The sequence below is a fragment of the Thamnophis elegans genome, chromosome 1 (genome assembly GCF_009769535.1).
Source record: "Thamnophis elegans isolate rThaEle1 chromosome 1, rThaEle1.pri, whole genome shotgun sequence".
NCBI classification, from domain to species: domain Eukaryota; kingdom Metazoa; phylum Chordata; class Lepidosauria; order Squamata; family Colubridae; genus Thamnophis; species Thamnophis elegans.
In genome coordinates, this window is record NC_045541.1 from 70,035,788 (window position 1) to 70,055,744 (window position 19,957).

General features: G+C 40.0%; 1 protein-coding gene across 1 annotated transcript; it reads left to right on the forward strand.

Moving 5' to 3' along the window:
• The first annotated feature begins 5,222 nt into the window (after positions 1-5,222).
• LOC116517569 (B-lymphocyte antigen CD20-like) lies at positions 5,223-15,543 on the forward strand. Its single transcript, XM_032230606.1, has 7 exons — positions 5,223-5,456; positions 8,368-8,549; positions 9,550-9,666; positions 10,222-10,278; positions 12,003-12,149; positions 13,655-13,771; positions 14,923-15,543. The coding sequence occupies exons 2-7, from the start codon at positions 8,370-8,372 to the stop codon at positions 14,929-14,931; spliced, it is 627 nt and encodes a 208-aa protein (XP_032086497.1). The 5' UTR covers positions 5,223-5,456; positions 8,368-8,369; the 3' UTR covers positions 14,932-15,543.
• Positions 15,544-19,957: the final 4,414 nt, after the last annotated feature.

Here is a 19,957-nt window from a genome sequence, read left to right on the forward strand (position 1 = left end):
CTGATATATGGGCTGGTCCAAACATACTTAGTAGGAAAGTTAAATTTCCTTCATTCAGGTAAATTTGATGTCCCTAGAGAAAATCTGTACTTTCAGCTTGTTTAGAGTAGATTGCAGATGAGGAAATTAACCTCTGGATTCCAGTGTCTGTCAACTAACCTTCCTTCCTTCCTTCCTTCCTTCCTTCCTTCCTTCCTTCCTTCCTGTGAAGAAAGTCTGGAAACCAAAGGTAACCAGAGGTGGGTTGCTGCCAGTTCACCCCGGTTTGGCTGAACTAGTAGTGGAATTCAGGCCTGGGCTGCAGAACCGGCAGCAACCCAGGCACGATACCCCTCCCCCCGAACCGGTTTCCTCGTTGCCACTTGGGTGCTGCCATTTTGAATTTTAGTGACTGCATGTGTGCAGTTCACTGTAAATTGTTCCACACATCCGCGCAGAACAATTTACATTGAACGGTGCACACATGCGCAGGGTTAGGGTTTTTCCCAACTTTTCACAAACACGGGCCCATTTGTTTTAAAAAAACAGGGCATTCATAGGCTTTGGGAGACTTGTAGACTGCTCCTGAGGGCTGGGGCACCAAAAACAAACAAAAAACAACCCGTTCTTCCAGGTTCTTTGCCTCCTCTTCATCAGCACTTCCTGCCTAAGAAGCAGTAGAGTCCTCTGGAGCTCAGTCTGAGTCATAGTTCTCTGTTTCTCCGAAAGGAAGGGAAGAGAAAGTCACATGTGGGGGTTAAAATAACTGACAAACGCTGCAAAAAAAAACCTGGTGTATTGGGGATACAGTTAGGGAAGTAATAAACTCATTGACCTTTTAAGCATCTGTCACAGAGTTCTCCAGTTTGGTGGCTCCGCTCAAGCTCAGTGGGATTTTGCACAGGCAAAGTAAGAATGCTTTCAAAAGTCACTTCCTGCTTGCCTGGGAAGGCATTAGCTGCTTTGCAAAAGGGGAAAACCAAGCACAGATTTTAGCAATGCTCCCCTTTTGCCTCTGCAAGTTCGGCCAACTTTATTGTTTCTTGTTTTAATGTGACTTCTCTCTAAATCCCCCTGGTGGGATCTGATCCACACAAAACATCCCAAAGTATAATGAGAAAGTAGCTGCTTAAGATTTAGTTAAGTTAGTTTAGCTAGTTGCTCACTTATGAAACTAATATATTTGGGAGCGGGGGTTCAACAAGCCATCTTCAAGCAAACCATGTCATAGTAAAATGTATAAACTCAATCTTAATATGAGATTTTGAGGACATTGTGTAGAGGTAGGCTTATATTATTTGGAGAAAGAAAGGAAATTCGGGATTAAGGAAAAGAAGTCTGTCGTGTAGGGAGAAATCTTCCTGAATACCTTCAGAAGAGGGTAAATTGGACAGTAGCTTTGTTAATTTACTTGGATGCTTTTCAGAAAGAGGAATAGAAATTTGCTGATTTTTCCCTTCGCTTTTCTCACGCACTTTCATTGTTTGTGCAACCACTTAATCTCCCCACCCCCCTCTGAGATCTCTGCTGTTGAAAGAGGCAGCTTGGAGTTCTTGAAACTCCATTGGGGTCAACTCCCTTCACCCCCAATCTAACCAACCAGCAGTAAGAAACAGCAGGTCTTTTCACCCAAGAATATAGTATTGGATCCAAGTTTCCGCAAACCTCATTTCCACTGTTTGCCTCTTTAAAGGGAAACATGTAGTATGAAAAGACAATTCAATGCATCAAGGATTTTCTTGATTTTCTTCCTGAATTTCAGAGTCTGGGTTCTGTGATATTCAGCCAGTTCTGACAGGTTCTGAAGAATCGGTAGCAGAAATTTTGAGTAGTTCAGAGAATCGTGAAATAGGCTGGCCCCACCTCCGCTGCCTCCCAGCTGATCTTCTTTTGTTGTCCTGAACAGGAGAACAGAGCTGGAAAGCAGGTTAGTGGGGTGGGGAGTGAATGGGGATTTTGCAGTACCCTTCCCCAAGGAGTGGGGAGGGAATAGGGATTTTGAAGTGTCATTCCCCTGCCACACCCACAAAGCCATGTTCACAAAGCCACTCCCACAGAACTGGGAAAGGTTTTTGAATCCCACCACTGGCTCTTACATGTACTGACATTCTCTTATATGGATTGTATTGCAATACAATCTAGTATTGCAATATTGTAATATCTTGCAATACTTTGATGGTGTTATTAAGATTCCCTGTAGCAGGGCAAACCATCCTTCAGTGACTAGGAGCTTTGGGTCATTCACTGTTTTGTAACCTAATATCCCTCACACGGACTGTCTTCCAGAGGCAATAAGCAGAAGGGCGCATTGAATGCTTCTCACGAAGGGAAGTATATCAGGACAATATAAATAAGATTCATGCAATATTTAACGCTGTACAGTTGAGCCATATCTGAGTTCCTCATAAAATTACATAATGGAACAATGAAAGATTTCTCTGGAATGTCCTTAAACCAATTATTAGAAAGCACTTTCCGAGCAACAGTCTGAGTGATTAAGGCACCAGGCTAGAAAATGAGAGACTGTGAATTCTAGTCCTGCCTTAGCTATGAAAACCAGGTGGGCAATTTGGGGCCAGTCATTCTCTCTCAGCCCAACTCACCTCACAGGGTGGTTGTTGTGGGGAAAATAGGAGAAGGAAGATATGTTGGATATGTTCGCCATCTTGAGTTATTTGTAAATATGATAAAGGTGGAATACAAATAAATAAATAAACAGTAGGGTTCACTTCTCAATAAATGCATATTCCAAATTTCTTTAGCAGAACATTCTCCAGATCTTTTCAGACCTCAGTGGTTCAAATTGCTAGATAATAAACATTTTCACCATTCTGGCTGGGAAGTGCCACATTTCAAGAATGCCAAGTTGCAGAAGGCTTATATCTAGGATGGGACTATGAATCTTTTCATTAAAAAACATGTAAAGCCATGTTAAATGTATCTACAGAATAAATGCATTATTGATTAATGCTTAAGGCCTTTCAAAGCTAATGGCCTAGATCTCTGCAGGACTGCCTTGTTCAATGATGCAAAACATCTGATTAGATCTAGAACCCTGATGGCAAACCTATGGCACAAGTGCCACAGGTGGCACATGGAGCCATATCTGCCAGCAGGCAAGCTATCAGCTCCAGTGCAATTTTTTGCCAGCCAGCTGATTTTCTGCCTCCCGGAGGTGCGGAAGAGGCCATTTTCGCCCTCCCCAGGCTTCAGGAAAGCCTCTGGAGCCTGGGGAGGGCGTAAAATGGGCTGCCTGTCGATCTCCGGGTGCGCTTCAAGGTGCTACTTATCACCTATAAAGCCCTTCATGGTAGTGGGCCTGAGTATTTGAGAGACCACCTACTGCCAATTACCTCCACTAGACCGATACGATCGCATCGATTAGGCCTCCTCCGAATTCCATCTACTAGCCAGTGCAAACTGGCAACTACCCGGAGGAGAGCCTTCTCGGTGGCTGCTCCGACCCTCTGGAACGAACTCCCCGTGGAGATTCGGACCCTCACCACCCTTCAATCCTTCCGCGCCGCTTTAAAGATCTGGCTGTCCCGGCTGGCCTGGGGTTAAGATTTCAACCCCACCCGAATTGTGTGACTGTTGTGCTCTTTTTTAATATGTTGTATTGTTTCCATATTGGAATACTGTTTGTCTCCCCCCCCCCTTTTTGAATTGTGAGCCGCCCTGAGTCCCCCCAGGGAAAAGGGCGGCATACAAATAAAGGAAATTCAATTCAATTCAATTCAATTCAACAAGCCTACCAAAGTTTTTCAACCACCCCAGGCTCCAGAGACTTTCCTGAAGCCTGGGGAGGGTGAAAACAGGCTCTTCTGCCCCACCCCCCGAGGAAATACCAAGGTCAGCTTGAAAGCGAGCAGTGCAGCGCACAGGGAGGGGGGAGCGTGGGGTGGGGGGTTGTATGTGCAGGCACATGTGGGATCGTGCTTTGCATGATGGGTGCGAGCACGCACCTGCGCTATCAGGTGCATACCCTTGCATTTTTGGCACCCAACAATAAAAAGGTTAGCCATCCCTGATGGTTACAGCAAGTCCTATGGTTCACATGTATCAGCTTCCCTAGGTAGTTTATGTAAGGCTACATAAACAGAATCTTGCAAGTCTAAAAGTACAGGTAGTCCTTGACTTACAACAGTTTGTTTAGTGACCATTCAAAGTTATAACGGCACTGAAAAAAGTGAGTCATGACTATTTTTCACACTTATGACCGTGGCAGCATCCCCATGGTCATTGGAGGAGATTCTACAAATGTTCATGCCGGCTGTGAAAGGAATGGGGATTTTGCAGTAACCTTCCCCTGCCACGCCTACCAAACCATGCCCACAGAACCAATAGTAAAAAAAAAATGAATCCCACCACTGCACAACATGTAATTTTGAGAAGATAAACTTAACAGTATTTGTGGGGTATATGATCAGATGTGGCTTTCTCATATGAACTAAATGTGCAATTACAAAAATAACAGATTTGAATTCTTGGTGTTAAAAACACGTATTTTTAGAACCCCACACCAGGAAAAAATTCAAAAATTAATTTTCACCCCATTAAATGACACACTTAGTGGCTGGAGGGCCTTGCTTGAGGGATACAGAGACCCACACAACTCTGGGGCTGGCTGACCCCAGGAGAACTCCTCCCCCCTCCCCCATTAACAACTGCTAATACACACACACCCCTCCTTCTTGGAATTTCTCACCTTTTGTAATGTAATGTTATTTTTGTAATTTTAAAACTTTTAAATCTTAAAGTAAGCCTGATTTTAATGTTAATCTTATTAATTATATTGTAGATACAGCCCCTCTCCTAAAGAGAGGGTGGTTAAGAACTAGGAAATTAAGAGATGGATGGATGGATGGATGGATGGATGGATGGATGGATGGATAGATAGATAGATAGATAGATAGATAGATAGATAGATAGATAGATAGATAGATAGATAGATAGATAGATAGATAGATAGATAGCATATAGACATACATACATAAAAAAGCAAATACATTTTTAAAGCAGCATTTCCCTAAAATAGCACATATACTTTTGTTAGGAATAATCATTTCTCAATCGGAGCAGCTGCTTCCCGCATCCTCATCTTATTCTATCGATACGTTACAATCTTTGGCGACGCTGCATTAGTAACCATTCTAAGAAGCGTCCCCAAATTAGCCGCTACGGAAAAACTCCGGGAAGCAACAGCAACCTCTTTGCGCGCGCGCAGAGTCCAGATTCGGCGTTTCGCCGCCCCTCCTGGCTTCCGTTCCGCTTTCTTTCCTGGAAAGGCGATGCGAGCGAAACTGCCAGCGAGGGGTACCGACCGCAGCTGCCTGTTCTCGGGGTTGGGAAGCGGACGCGGAGAACGAAAGAGGTTTGGGTCAGCGGCAACTGCCGGCCAAGGATCGCAAGCTTAGAGAAGGGAAGAAGCGGTGAGTGTCTCCCCGGCTCCTGTTGCACCGGCGTTGTGTTTTTCGGTGAGAGGAAGGAGCGGGCGTGGTGAAAACAAGAAACTACGCGGGTTCAGGGAACTGTGTTGCTTCCCTGGAGGCAAAGCCCAGTCAGAGCACGCACCTAAACATTCAGATGTGATCTTCTTTATTAGATTTTTTTTTTTTTTTGGTATTAGCAAGAGTGTAGTGGAAAAGGAGTACGGATTTCAGTTGTCTTCGGAGTGGGAGAGGAGTCAGCAAAAGCGCAGAGCTCCCGGTGGTATTGGCGTCAGAGTTGAACGGGGAAAGGCGTTTCGCCTTCTGCACACAAGTATCCAGACAGGAATTTAATTTTTCTCACTTTGTCCTCGAGGGTGGACTTTTGCAGCAAGGTTGTTGGTAGGTTGATTATTTTAAAAATCTGGTCGTCATCGCTGTGCTTCGGAGGACCAAGGTAGATGAATAGAATAGGAATGGGAATGGAATAGAAATAGAAATGAATAGGAATAGAAATAAATAGAATAGAATTTTTTGTTGGCCAAGTGTGATTGGACACACAAAGAATTTGTCTTTGCTCTCAGTGTACATAAAGAAAAATAAATTAGAATACTTTCATCAAGAATCATAAGCTATAATACTTAGTGATAGTCATAGGTTACTCATAAGCAATCAAATTATACTAGGAAACAAACAAAAACAATATAAAATTTAAAGATATCGCAGGTGTGAGGTTCTAGCTCCATTTTGGAGCCCTGGTGGGGTCCTCTATTCCCTACCCAGGCTGTCCATCTGGATTGGGTCTTGCTATTTGCTTTGAAAAGTCCATTGATGTAGTTGCTCTTTGTGTTAATAGCATCTCTTCCAGGCCGACCCTAAGATTCTGCCACATTTCCAGTCATATGCTGCTATTTTCATTTCCTTCCAGTTGTACAATGCAAGAATGAAGCAAGCAATTCACATACATGATGAACAGGCTGACTGGAACATTTTTCTTTACTGCCAAAAAAGGAAACATGAAAATGTCTGTGGAGATGGTGAAATCAACTCCTAAAGTGGAAGAACTGAAAAATGTTCTTTCTAAAACTTGTTTTGCTTTATCATTAATAAGGCTAGGAAACACACTGTAATTCTCCTAAACTTCCACATGGTGGCCTTCTGAATATGATATGAAGGATGTGGGTCAGTTACACATGAAAAATAATTAACTATGGAAACCTTCTGGATTCCTATGAATGCAGTAAGAATTTGCACAATAAACTTTTGATTGGAAGCACCATAAATATAGGCTGGATTCCTACATTTCATTAAGCCAAAATGCTTAGTTTGAGCTTAGCGTGCTTTCTGAACCCACAAAATTGCCCCTTATTCAATACAGGTAGTTCTTGACTTATGACCACAATTAGGACTAGAATGTCTTCACTAAATGATGTCATGAAGCGAGACACATTCTGTTTTGCAATCTTTTATGCATAGTTGTTAAGCGATACATATAGTTATATGAAGGAGGTGGATCATGGAAAATAATGAAATATTGAAACCGTCTGGATTCCTATGAATGCAAGAAATTGCACAATAAAAACTTTTGATTGGAATAACCAATCACTCCTAAAAGTAATTAACTGGTGATCAGCTTTGGAACTTGCTACTATGGTTTAATGAAGCTGGTACTTCTTGTTTAGGTTGCAAAACTTGGTTGCAAAACTCAAGTGGCTTATTAAGTTGAGCGTCTGTTTAGTCCTGGACCTACCACTCTTTCCACTCTGACAATGACTTTGGTAAACAAGTAGCAGAAATGCTTATCAAATTTGTAAATGATGCAAAAATTATATATCTCCCCCTCAAAAAAACTGAAAATTATCTAGGTAAGGTTAGATAAATGGACTAAAAAATAATAAAATAGTATTTTCTGTAATGAAAACCAGTACAAAATTCTCAGAAATAGAAATCAAACAAACAGATATAGGATTTGGAGGGGGTATTAAGCTTGGTAACAGTATTTGTGAAACATTTCTTGGAACAGAAGTTAATTGGAATCTGAGCCAGTTTGGTCTAGTCCAGCGGTCGCCAACTGGTGGTCCATGAGAAAATTGTGGTGGTCCGCAGAATTTTTTTTTGCATTTTTTATATTGCATTAAATCAGGGGTCCTCAAACTATAGCCCCTGGGCCAAATATATGCAATGAACACTTGTGTTGTTACAGAGACGCTTTGGGGTCTTTTTGTGCAGGTCGGAGGGGGGCAGGAATTCCGACTTGAGGTGTCCTTCAACCTCCTGGTGTGGGGCTTTGGCCAAAGGATGGAGGGAAGCACCGCTGGTGGCAAAGAGCTGGGGGGGCTTGTTCCAGTGGGACTGTATCATGGCCTGGAACTGGCTGACCATCTCAGCCCGCTGAGCCTCCAGGTCCCAGTACTTGGCCTTGCACTCCCACAGGTCTTCCCTCTGAGTGAGATGCTTCTTTTGAGCCTCCTTGGTCAGATCCAATTTGAACTGAGATAGCTATTTTGCCAACTCTTTCTTGTGGTGGCTGCTTACCTCCACAACTTCCTATTGGGGCCCTAAGGAGCCTGGGCGGGTGGGAGAGGAGTGGCTGGGAGGAAAGGGGTGAGTAGAGGCCAGTGAGGTAACATGAATGACATCAAGTTTGCCATGCCCATCCAGTCACATGACCACCTAGCCATGCCCACCCAGCCAGTCATTAGGCAGATCATATTAGTGGTCCACTGGATTTAAAATTATGAATTTAATGGTCCCTGAGGTCCAAAAGGTTGGGGACTCCCGGTTTAGTCTAGTGGTTAAGGCACCAGGCTAGAAAGTGGTATAATGTATCAAATGGGAAAACAATTCCACTATTTTTTGAATTGGTCAGATTCATTTTAAATATTGGTTCACCGAGATTCTTATAAACTGGAACACATTCATTTTGGCTCTTGCTAATTATGCATTTGGTTTTCTTTAGAAATGGCCAGCACTGTGACAGAACATGGAAATGTGAGGATCCTCACTCAAACAGTCCCACAGACAGGTTCTCTGCCAACACCGGCAGCTACTGTCAGATTCATTGACTCTGGTTCTGCAACATCTCAGCTCCTACTAACCCATAAGAAAAAGATCAAGAATACCCTGCTCAATGTGATTGGGGTAAGGCTCTCCAGATTTCTCCAATTAAGCCCAAAGTCTGTGAAAACTTCTGCATTTCTTTGTGAGACAACTCAGGTCCTCAAGACCATTCAAGAAAGACTTGTTAACAAATTGAATTATAAGTAGAATCACAGACTTTCATTTTTATGTGATTATGCTAGCGACTGAAAGGTACACTAAATTTTTATTGGGCGATCCTTATGTAGAGGGAGAACATGGCTTAATGCTTCCTCTCCCGATTCCCCAGTTCTATTCTAGTAGAATTTACTACCTGGACTGCTACATCTACATTTTTTTGCATAATCCCTGATTATGCAAAGAAGCTCATACCTCAAAGACATTACAGTTATTTTGTGTTAATATAGTTTTAGCAGATATTTTTGCTGTTGTACTACTTCTATTGGGATTGTTGGTAATCAGATATATAAGAATAACCTTGGACTCCTTGCAAACCTAGAAAGATTTTTAGTTTTGGAGGGCCTGGGAAACAAAGTTCTACTTTTTAGCATGGCATCCCTAAAGGGTTTAGTATTGCTAGACTCCTCTTAACCAATGCTCAAAGTTCATTCTACATTTCTTTTTTTAAAAAAATGAGGATTGCATTTAAAAAAGAAAAAGCAAAGCAGAGGAGGAGAAGGAGGCAGCACAAGGAGGGCACTGAATGGTCCCTCTCCAGCTACTTGCAAATCATTTGCTGAAATCCCAAGAACATATTTAAGGAGTTAATTATTAACCATTTAGTTGAAATGATGGCACTGGTTTTATTTATAATTCTGAGTGTGATTTTCATCTTCCCCCTCCTTTTTTTAATATTACTGTCTTATCCAAAATACTCTTTCTAATAGAGGAAAAACTTGATGTTGTAGGAAACTTCTCATTAAAACTTTTGACATAGCACAACGCATAACACAAAATACTCCTTGGGTTTGTTAGGTGGTGATGTTAATGCTTTAGACATCTAAATATATTACTTGGCACCCTCTTTTCTTTTTTCCTTCAGATCTTGCAGATTGCTTTTGGAGTTACCCATCTGAGCTTTGGCATTGCCCTGACAGCAGCTCAAGGAAGCTACACCGTCACTGTGCAAAGTGGCATTTACTTCTGGACTGGGATCCTGGTAAGCAAACTTTTTGAGAGGCACAAAGATTTACCCATCTTCAGTCTATAGAAGCTTCTGCAGGGTGCTGTATAGTTTCAGAACCAGGGAGAGATCTAGAACCTGCTCTCCCCTTCCCCCAGTAGACAATATGTTTGTTCAACACAAATTTTTCCTTACACATTTTTTTTACAACTTGGTGCTTTCCAGATATCTTAGAATTCAGTTCCCATAATATCAGTGCTGATTAGAAAGCAGTGAAGTTAAAATCCAATGTAAGCCAAAGACGCCAAGTTAAGGGATACATTCTTTGATGTGGAGGATTTTTAAGTTTCTGAGCATTTTCCACACAAATTCAACGGGCATGCCTTGACCTACCCATAAGGGAAACTGGAATAGGCTTTTTCTCATCTTTTAGTTGCCTTCAGGATTTAGTGCTTGAGTAAGGAAGAAGGATGTAAATCAAGTTAATTAATAAATGACTAGTAGGAACAGCCTGATTCTAGGAACACTGGTTCTGCAATGTAAAATAGGCTCATCTTTATACCTGCTGTTTGTTTTTCTTTGCTTTTGTAGCTCTTGATCGCTGGGTCCTTGTTGTTAGAAGTTGAGAAAAGACAATCCAAGCAGCTAGTGAGTATGTTGCCAGATTTATCAGTCCGGCTTTGTGTTGTTTTTTTCTCCCTCGGGTAAAGCCACTTTAGCATGAAGCAATAAAGAGAGAGCTGGCTTCACTACTTCACTGCTCTCATTCCTGTTTGGGCTGATTCAGGTCTCTGGGATGGAGATTGACTTAGAAAGTTAATAAGTACTGAGGAAAGGCCACTTGAAAGAACTGGATCGTCCTGCAGCCCAAAAGAAAATAATCTTGGAGGACAGTGCCTGAGAACAGAGGGAAAAACACTTGCCCACACTAATATAAAGTGTCTAAGCAAATTCAAGGAATTATCTGAATATGCCACCAAGAGAATGGTTAGTGACACGTTAGATTGTATCTACAGGGAAATCTACATTGAATTAAGGGATACCAGTATAGTTAAAGAAAACTCAAGGCTGCCTCACATCTGAGGTGGAGGCTATTTGAAAGCAATATCATGAGAGAGGGGGTGGGGATTCACTGGTCTCTTTGTGCTGCAATTAGATTCAAACGGGAAAAGACTCACACTTGACCAAGATAACTAAAGGAACATCTGCATGAAGAGTTTGCACCAGGTTAGAATCAACTCTTGACATTTGATCATATGCCAACCTGTTTTGGGGGACTAGGTCAATGTCTTCCTAGCTTTGCATTGTTTTAGTTGAAACTGGAGCAAAATTGTTTTCTCCCTTTAAATTATAGTTGCTCCAATGAGCTTATGAGTGGTATAATTCCTTCCTGCTAGTAGAAATCAGAATTACTGACATGCTACATTTCAGTATTTTAGCTTGTAAGAGGCAAGAAGAGCAGTGATATGATTTACTTATCTTCCCTACTGGTTCACAAATGTGCACAGAAGGTCACGCATTACATTGGGGTGGGTGGGCGGAGTCTCCCACAGCAGCCACTACCGGTTCGCCCAAATTGGAGAGGACCAGGTGAATACCACCTCTGAAGGAGAGGCAATATGCAGGAGAAAAGGAGCCAAATGCCATGTGAAGGCGAGAGAAGGATGGTGTGGGTCATGGAAGGTGTTGAGGGGGCAGCTCAGCTCAGGAAAAATACAGGTGGGCGGGCTGGGGAAAGTGTTTGTGGGGGGGTTTCTTCCTCCCTCCCTCCCTGCCTTCCTTCCCCTTTCCCATCTCAACAGACAAGTAAATAGCTGCCGGGAGGGGGCGGGGAGCAAAGGATTGCAAATCTGTCTGGAAAACTGTCACAGAATATTGAAAATAAAGATCATGTGACTGGAGCTGCAGCCCATCATTACAGCAGCAGCCATGAAGCAACTTCAACTTTCTCAAATGTTATTTGGGAGTCATGAGTCCTGTATTTTTGATTCATTCTGTAAGTTAGCCGGTTTGAGGTACCTTGGTTCAATAATTGTTGCCCTATGATGCACCATTTTGCCTGGTTAATTTATGATGCTCCATTTTGCTTGGTTAATTTATGATGCTCCATTTTGCCTGGTTATTTAGTGTCCTATGACTATCACTAAGTGTTGTATCTTATGATTCTTGATGGATGTATTTTTTATGTACCCTGAGAGCTTATGCACCGAAAACAAATTGCTTGTGTGTCCAATCACACTTGACCAATAAATTATTCTATTCTATTCCATTTTTAAAGATCATGACAAGAGTTTTAGTAGTATATAGACAGATGCTTCTAAGAGTTAAACAAGATGTGTAACAACTAACATTTATCTAATATATTGCTGTAGGTGAAATCTTCTTTCTTTGCCAACGTGATATTTTGTGTAGCTGGACTGGTTGCTATAATCCTACATGGTATTGAGATTGCACAAACTGTTAAAGAAGGAAACCCATGTGACTCGAACCACAGTCATTATTGCCGAAATTATCATCAGGTAAATTCCTGACCTTCCTTCATGTGTACGTAGCAGCAATTGAAATGATTCTGACATAGTAAGAGTCAGACCTTTAAAGACTCTTCAACTTGTCTAAATTTGGTATAGATATGAGCCCTGTTCTCTATTAGGATATTTATTTTGTTTTGTACTGTTTTTGTGGCTTTTGCAGAACTATAATTATATTGTGTTACACAGGTATTTTTAACTGGAAACAAAGACATTGACTGAGTTAACATAGTACATCCAAATACATGCAACACCCCAAGTCACAAATTAATGTTAACAATTCACAGTGGTTGGGTTCACAGTCAAAATTAAACATTATTTCTGAGTATAGTGTCTAAATCCAATTACTGCATACTTTCTATATTGATTGAGAAACTTGTGATATCATTTCTTGAATTTTGACTTATTCACCTTCCCATCTTAGCATTTATTTCTGTGCAACACTTCCCTGCTTATCATCTCCTGAATGCAGCAGTAATTATTATGAGTATAACCGTGCATGTTCTATGCAACTCTTTGCTGCCTGCACTGTTCAGTTGCTAGTGACAGAAAAGATCTCATTTGTAGGGAGGGACATGCATCCTGATGTCTTACTGCTTTTTCAGTCTTCATATTCATCATAAAAATTTGTTCAATAGATTTGTAGCCACACAAAAAAAGAAAACTGGAAATACAAGGAAAAAGTTAACATAAGAGCCGGTGGTGGCGCGGTGGTTAGAATGCTGTACTGCAAGTTACTTCTGCAGGCTGCCTACCTGCAATTTGGCAGGTTGAATCTCACCAGGCTCAAGGTTGACTCAGCCTTCCATCCTTCTGAAGTTGGTAAAATGAGGACCCAAATTGTTGGGGGCAATAGGCTGACTCTGTAAACTGCTTAAAGAGGGCTGTAAAGCACTGCAAAGCGGTATATAAGTCTTAAGTGCTATTGCTATAAAAAGAAACTAAAAACACCGAAGATGACATGAAGCCTAATGCGGTCATCACCTGCCTTTTTCCGCAAGAGAAGGATAAGGCCTGAGTGAATGAAGCCATTACATTACATTCCAATCTTGGCTACTCAAGCAAGGTGGTACCCTAGGCAAAATTCTGGAAAAGCTCATGTCTTGCATGGGAAGGATGAAGCTGAGACAAGGAGAAGCCCATCCCCTTTGACTTTGAGAATCACAGTAGGTGACTCCTGTAGTCTTCACCTGTACCCCCCTTTTTTATTTCAAAGGGGCTCAGGCAATACTCCTGGAGTGAGGTGGTACAAAAAGAGCAAATAAGCTCCAAGTTACCAACATATGCTAAAGTAAGTTAAATGTATATCAAGTGTAACTAAATTAAATAATTGAGTAATATTTTGGTTTTAAGTTAATTAATTGTTCTTCACTGAGATATGAATTCCTGTAGTTCCAAGCAACTATAATGATAATGTTTTCAGTTCTGTGGTTTATATAACAGAGGAATTTACAATCAGGTAGAGGGTGGTAATTTGCATGTGATTTTGCCCACAGATTCTGTCATTTGGCCTGAACTCTGTGTTCCTCATCTTTGTGCTTCTTGAAGTATCCTTAGCTATCATAGCCATGATTAGGCTCAAGACTCAAAATCAACAGACCTATCATCCAATGGTGAGAATGAAAACTTTTCTCTGGGTTACTAATGTAGCAAATGTAGTCTTAAACCATGAGGTTTGAAGGCTATAAAGGAGGAGAGCCAAGTTAATCAATGAGCTAGATAAACTCTGTTATCAAGGAGAGACCCAACCTAAAACTAAAGAAAAATTTCCTGACGGTGAGAATAAAACTGAAGGTTATTGAGAAGAGGTTGGACAGCCACTTGTTTGAAATGGTATAGGGCCGTGATGGTGAAGGTGGCATGCGGAGCCATATCTGCCAGGATGTGAGCCGTCAGCTCCAGCGCGTATGAACGTGCTGGCCAGCTGATATTCAGCCTTCTGGAGGGCCAGGGGAGGCTGTTTTCGCATTCTCCAGGCTTCAGGAAAGTATCTGGAGCCTGGGGAGGGTGAAAAACGGGCCCAACAGGCCAACCAGAACTTCGGAAACGATTCATTTCTGGCTTTCAGAGGGCCTCCCGGGAGGTCGAGGAAGGCAGTTTTCACCCTCCCCAGGTTTCAGGAAAGCCTCCGAAGCCCGGGGAGGGCAAAAAATGGACCCAATGAGCAACCTAGAAGTTTGTTTCCATGTGCAGGGGTGGCTGTTGCATGCGCAGATGGGCAGGGCGCATTGCATTGTGGGTGTGAGGCACACACACATGTGCTATTGAATGCACATGCACAATTTCGGCACACGAGGACAAAAAGGTTCTAGTAAAGGGTTTTCTGCTTGAGCAGCAGGTTCTTATTAGAAGATCTCCAAGGTCCTTTCCAACTCTGTTGGAATTCTGTATAATCCATAATAGCAAAAAAAAATTATCAGAAAAATCCAATAGTATTTTTCATATCTAACAAATATTATTAAATCCACATCACTCTATACACACGACGAAATAAGCCACAGCTCAGGAAAGCTTATGCCTTGTGATAAAATATATTAGTTGGAAAAGGTGCACCAGAACTTCCTTCTGATTTTCAAACTCTGGGGACTCTCAAATCCTGAACTTCTTTCTGTTACCGTTTAGAGATTTCCAAATGTTCTCCAGGCATTTTGATTCTATTATTTTGGGAATTATGCCCGAAAATCGAACTTGTTATTCCTGAGCAATTAAATGGTTAAAAACCTTTACAGATGCTAGACTAATCTTTTTTGTGTGTATTTTCCAGGCATCATGAAGACAAGTGGTTTCTCTTGTCCTGTCACACAATGGTGAATTGTACTCTACTATATATGCTTCCTTGGCTTGAAGCTCTATGAGTGTGATCTTCCTATCTTTACCTTTCCAGTAAACCTTTCCTTCCCTTGCTAAATCCCAAACATCTGCCTCAACCAAGAAATGGAAAACAAGTTTTGTATTTGTTTATGAGCAGCTTCTCCTATACAGGGCAGCCACAGGTTTATCCTAAATGCAATGTCTGTTACATTCCCTGTATTATGAAAGATCCTCTGTAGTTTCATCAATGTTCATATCCTGAAAAGCACCAATCAGATGTGTGCTGGCGGTTCTAAATTGTATAATACAAGGGCTCTACCATCATTCCCTTCCACTTTGGGGTCTTAATGAAGAAGAGACATATTATCTGCAAGTTCTTCCCTGTCCTCCACCATAAGAGGCCATCTATTTGGAATCGACTTAAATTTGTATATTTTCCTCTGTGCGTTTGTACGAGAGAGAGCTTTTTCTAAGTAGGCTTTCTGAGTTTTTTCAAGTTCACTTTTCTTTTTTATACGTAACTACTACAATTTTAAGATGACATAAACTATTAAGAATTAACATTTAGAATAAAAGGGAAGAAGGAAAAGAAATAAGAAAAGCATACAAAAATTGCAGAAAAGAAATAGAAATTATTTCTGATTATAGAGTCATGGTGGCACAGTGGCTAGAATACAGTATTGCAGGTCTAACTCACTACCCACTCCAGGAGTTAGATTCTGAGCAGCTCAAATTTGACTCAGCCTTCCATCCTTCCAAGGTCGATAAATGAGGACCCGGATTGTTGTGGGCAATAGGCTGACTCTGTAAACCGCTTAGAGAGGGCTGTGAAGCACTGTGAAACAGTATGTAAGTCTAAGTGCTATTGCTATTTTTATAGCAGTTCTAAGCATAAATGTATATTAAACTTTTAACTTATAGTTAAAACACTTTACATTTTTTAAATGATTATTTTATGTTCTAATCATCCAAACCATGTAGATCTCTTTTATAATAAGACAGATTCCAGAATGACTGCATTGCTGCATGTAATGCTTATGCAAACATTATGAGTACTTCCATTTCTAATGGGTTTTTTTAAAATAGAGTAATGGGTGCTTATTGTAATGGGAAAAAATGAAACAAATGCCTTTAGATTTCTAAACTATGTAAATATAACTTGCCATGTTCACATTGATATTTGCATTGAAATAACTATTCTTAACAGTTGCATTAATACTACTTTGGATAATGTATGTTAATATGTAATTATCTGAAATATTTCTTGTACTTTCTTGCCAATTTTCTAGTTTCTTACTAGGATTATGTAAAGATCCAGCTCTGAAAGGAAAACGTGATTTATTGAACGTGCCTGCTTTTGTAACACTTGCTGGGAATACTATAAATTAAATATTTCCCAGGTTTGTGTATCAGTTATGGACAGGGGCAGCAGGACCCAACAAAGATATAGTTGCTTTACGATATTCCTAGCAGGGGCTCTGTACATGCTACATATAGTAATCTCCCTGGCATTTTTGAATTGGGATCTCTGTACTGTAGAGTCCTATGTTTCTATATACTATTTCTGATTAATTGTATTACATTTAGTGTTCGTTTGATTTTTTGTATTCATATTACAAAACCAAATTTCTTGGTGTGAGTAAGTGTGCTAATAAATGTAAGGTAGAAACTTCCCGAGGATTTTTTCCCCCTCTATGCAAGCTCATGTCCCAATAATTCCTGTTACAGCCAGCAGATCCACAATACGATGAAATCTGGTGCTACAAAATTCAAACCATGTAATAAATCTTGAAATGCAATCCATATCGTCTTGTTTCTTCGTAGAGAGAGCTTTAAACAAAATAATATCCCAATCATATTGATCATAATAGCTCAAATATAAAAGAGCATTTGTAATGTAGATTGTAACTACATAAGGGGTTCTTGTAATGAATCAAATTGAATAGAAAATGGACCCTTTTTTACACCCGTTTAAAGCCCCAACCCAGAGTAGTGCATGCAGAGCTTATTTGCCTCCATAATATATAGATGAACAGGCCACTGGTGTTTTTCACACTGCCCAACATCTCCAGCAAGATGTAAGGAGAAAGGGTTCCACCACAAAATCGCGGAGGACAAAATTGCGCTCGACGAAAGCGCGCATTTGACGTCATCACAGCGCGACAAAAACATCACGCTGTGATCGAAAAATGTAAAAATAAAGCAAAAACCTTACCCTAACCCCCCCAAACCTAACCCTAAATCTAACCCTAAACGTAACTCTTAACCTAACGCTAAACCTAACGCTAACCCTTAACCTAACGCTAAACGTAACCCTAACGCTCTAAACCCAACCCTTAACCTAAACCTAAACCTAACCCTTACCTTTATGTGAATCAGCTTGCTTTAATTTTATTTTTATTTCAATTTTTAATTTTTTTCGTCGCTCTGTGATGACGTCAAATGCGCGCTTTCGTCGAGCGCGATTTTCGGGTCACGAGGAGAAAGAGCTAGAACTTTCAGAGGCCAATTGTAAGCAATTTTCATCTTTATTTGCAAGCTAAATCAACTGGATTTATGCAGTTGATTTGTGCAACTGGTTTTAAATTTGCATTCTAGATCACAGGGAAATTTGACAACTTGCCCCGTTCATATAGCTTGCAGCTTTTGAGGATATTGAGAGAATAGATAGAGGGGGGGGGCACTTATCAATTTGCTTAACTCTTCCTTCCTAATTGGCCACTTAGTTCAGACACCCTGATTAAGACAGGCAACCAATGTGTCAGAATGTGGAATGTGTTCCTAACTGCTCAAAAGAGGTAGCTATAAGAATATGAAAATATGTGAAAAAGATTTTCTTATAATAATTATAGACCAATTTTAAATATTCTATTCTTGGGTGTGATAATTGAGACTGTGGGAGCCCCAAAGTTCCAGATACATTTGAAACTTATTTTCAGAGCAAATTCAGTTAAAGGGGTATTTAGAGTATGTTCCTGAAACTGCTTCCTGCCCAGTCATGCAGCCAAGCTGCAAATGTTGGGGACAGCTGGCCTAGATAATTGATCCATGGTGCTTCAGAGTTCTGTCTTGTCCACTACAGTGTTTTAACACCTTATGAAAGCATTCAGCATGTTGGGGAAATTTGCTGCTTCCCTACCCCAAGAATGCAATCTGTAGCCATTAAATTAGCTTTAATGGGATGAGACAGACACCTTGTGTTAACTCAATCATTAACTTATATTATTGGAAAGAGAAACATAACTAAGGCAGAATAACAACAGATAACCTAAATATGCAAAGATGAAATCAGGAAAGCAAAGGCTCAAAATGAACAAAGATTTGTAACAAAAGTCAAAGATAATAAAAAAGTTTATTTCAACATATAAATAACAAGAAAAAAGTCAAGGAAACAGTTGGTCCACTAAAGCAAGAAGATTGCAAGGACAATACAGATTGTAGAGAGAAAGAGTGGCTTAACTCATTCTTTGCATTGGTCCACACACAAAAAGAAACTATAGTCCAACCTACCCAAAACATAACCGTAAAAGGCAGACTAGAAATAAAAATTAAAATAAGCAAGAAAATGGTAAGAGAATACCTATCTGATCTTGATGAATATAAATTACGGAACCTGACAGATTACATCACAGAGATCTGAAGAACTGGCAGATGTTATCTCGGAACCATTACACAATATCTTTCAAAAATCCTGGAGCATCAAGGAACTACCGGGGATTGTAAAACAGCTTATGGGGTGGACTAGTGAAATGCTGCGGACTTAGTATACTTAGATTTTAGTAAAGCATTCAACAAAGTAGACCACAACCTACTTCTTAGAAAAATGTAGGGTAGACTCCATCACCAACATGGAGTTGTAATTGGCTGACAAACTACTCAACAAGTAGGTCTTAATGATACTATGGTATATCTGGAAGAAAGTAGCAGTGGAGTACCAGAAGGTTCCATCTTAGGCCCAGTATACTTCAATGGCTCATTATTCAGGCAATTGCCTCTCCTGTTAATTAATCTGACCAATTTCTTAAATCAACGAGAAACATATTTCTGAAGATTCTCTTTGCCAGAGCATGATTAAAGGTTCTAAATCACTATAACTATCATTGAATTTAGAGGTTATAGTGACATCAAAGAATATATTTATATAAGTACCAGTGTATCAGCTGACTCTAGTTGAGTCTGTTTTACTTAGCTTTGTTACAATACATCTCAACTACTATACCTTAAAAAGCATCCAGTAACTGCAGTTGATGTAATAGCTTTGTCAGCAGGTGTCTAATGCATATATTTGCATACCAGGTACAGATATCATACAATGCATAAACTAAATATATGCATATATTCTATACTACCTTATGGCTACAATTTTATTTATTTACTGAGCTGCATTTATAAACCATTCTAATGTACCAGAATGTGCTACAATAAACCAAAAATAGATTATCTCAAATAAGGAAAGAAATCTGATAATCTGACAAATCATAATTTACTGTTCAATGGCTCATTATTTAGGCAATTGCCTCTTAATTAATCTAATCAATTACTTAAATCAATGAGAAACACATTTCTGAAAATTCTGTTCGTCAGAAACATGATTAAAGGTTCTCAAGGAAATAGTAAATGATACATAATTTAGTTTTAGTTTTTATTTTGATTGCATTATTGTATATTCTATTTTTAATATGTAAAACAACTTTAGATTGCTATAAACAAAGATAGGATAAAAATCAAAAATAAATTAAAAGATACTTCTAGTTATCTTAATAACTTTATTCCAGGGAATTAGACACAATATGTAACAATACAACAAATACATGCATCTCATATTGTGGACCATTGATCCATAGAAATTTATACAATTATCAGTTTATTTCTCTTTAGTCTCTGTGCTATTTTTAAGCACTGAGCATTTGAAATATTAGAATATAAAAATGATGTTAAATTCATTTTCTTCTCACAAGTTCACATATACATTTCTTATATTCGATACA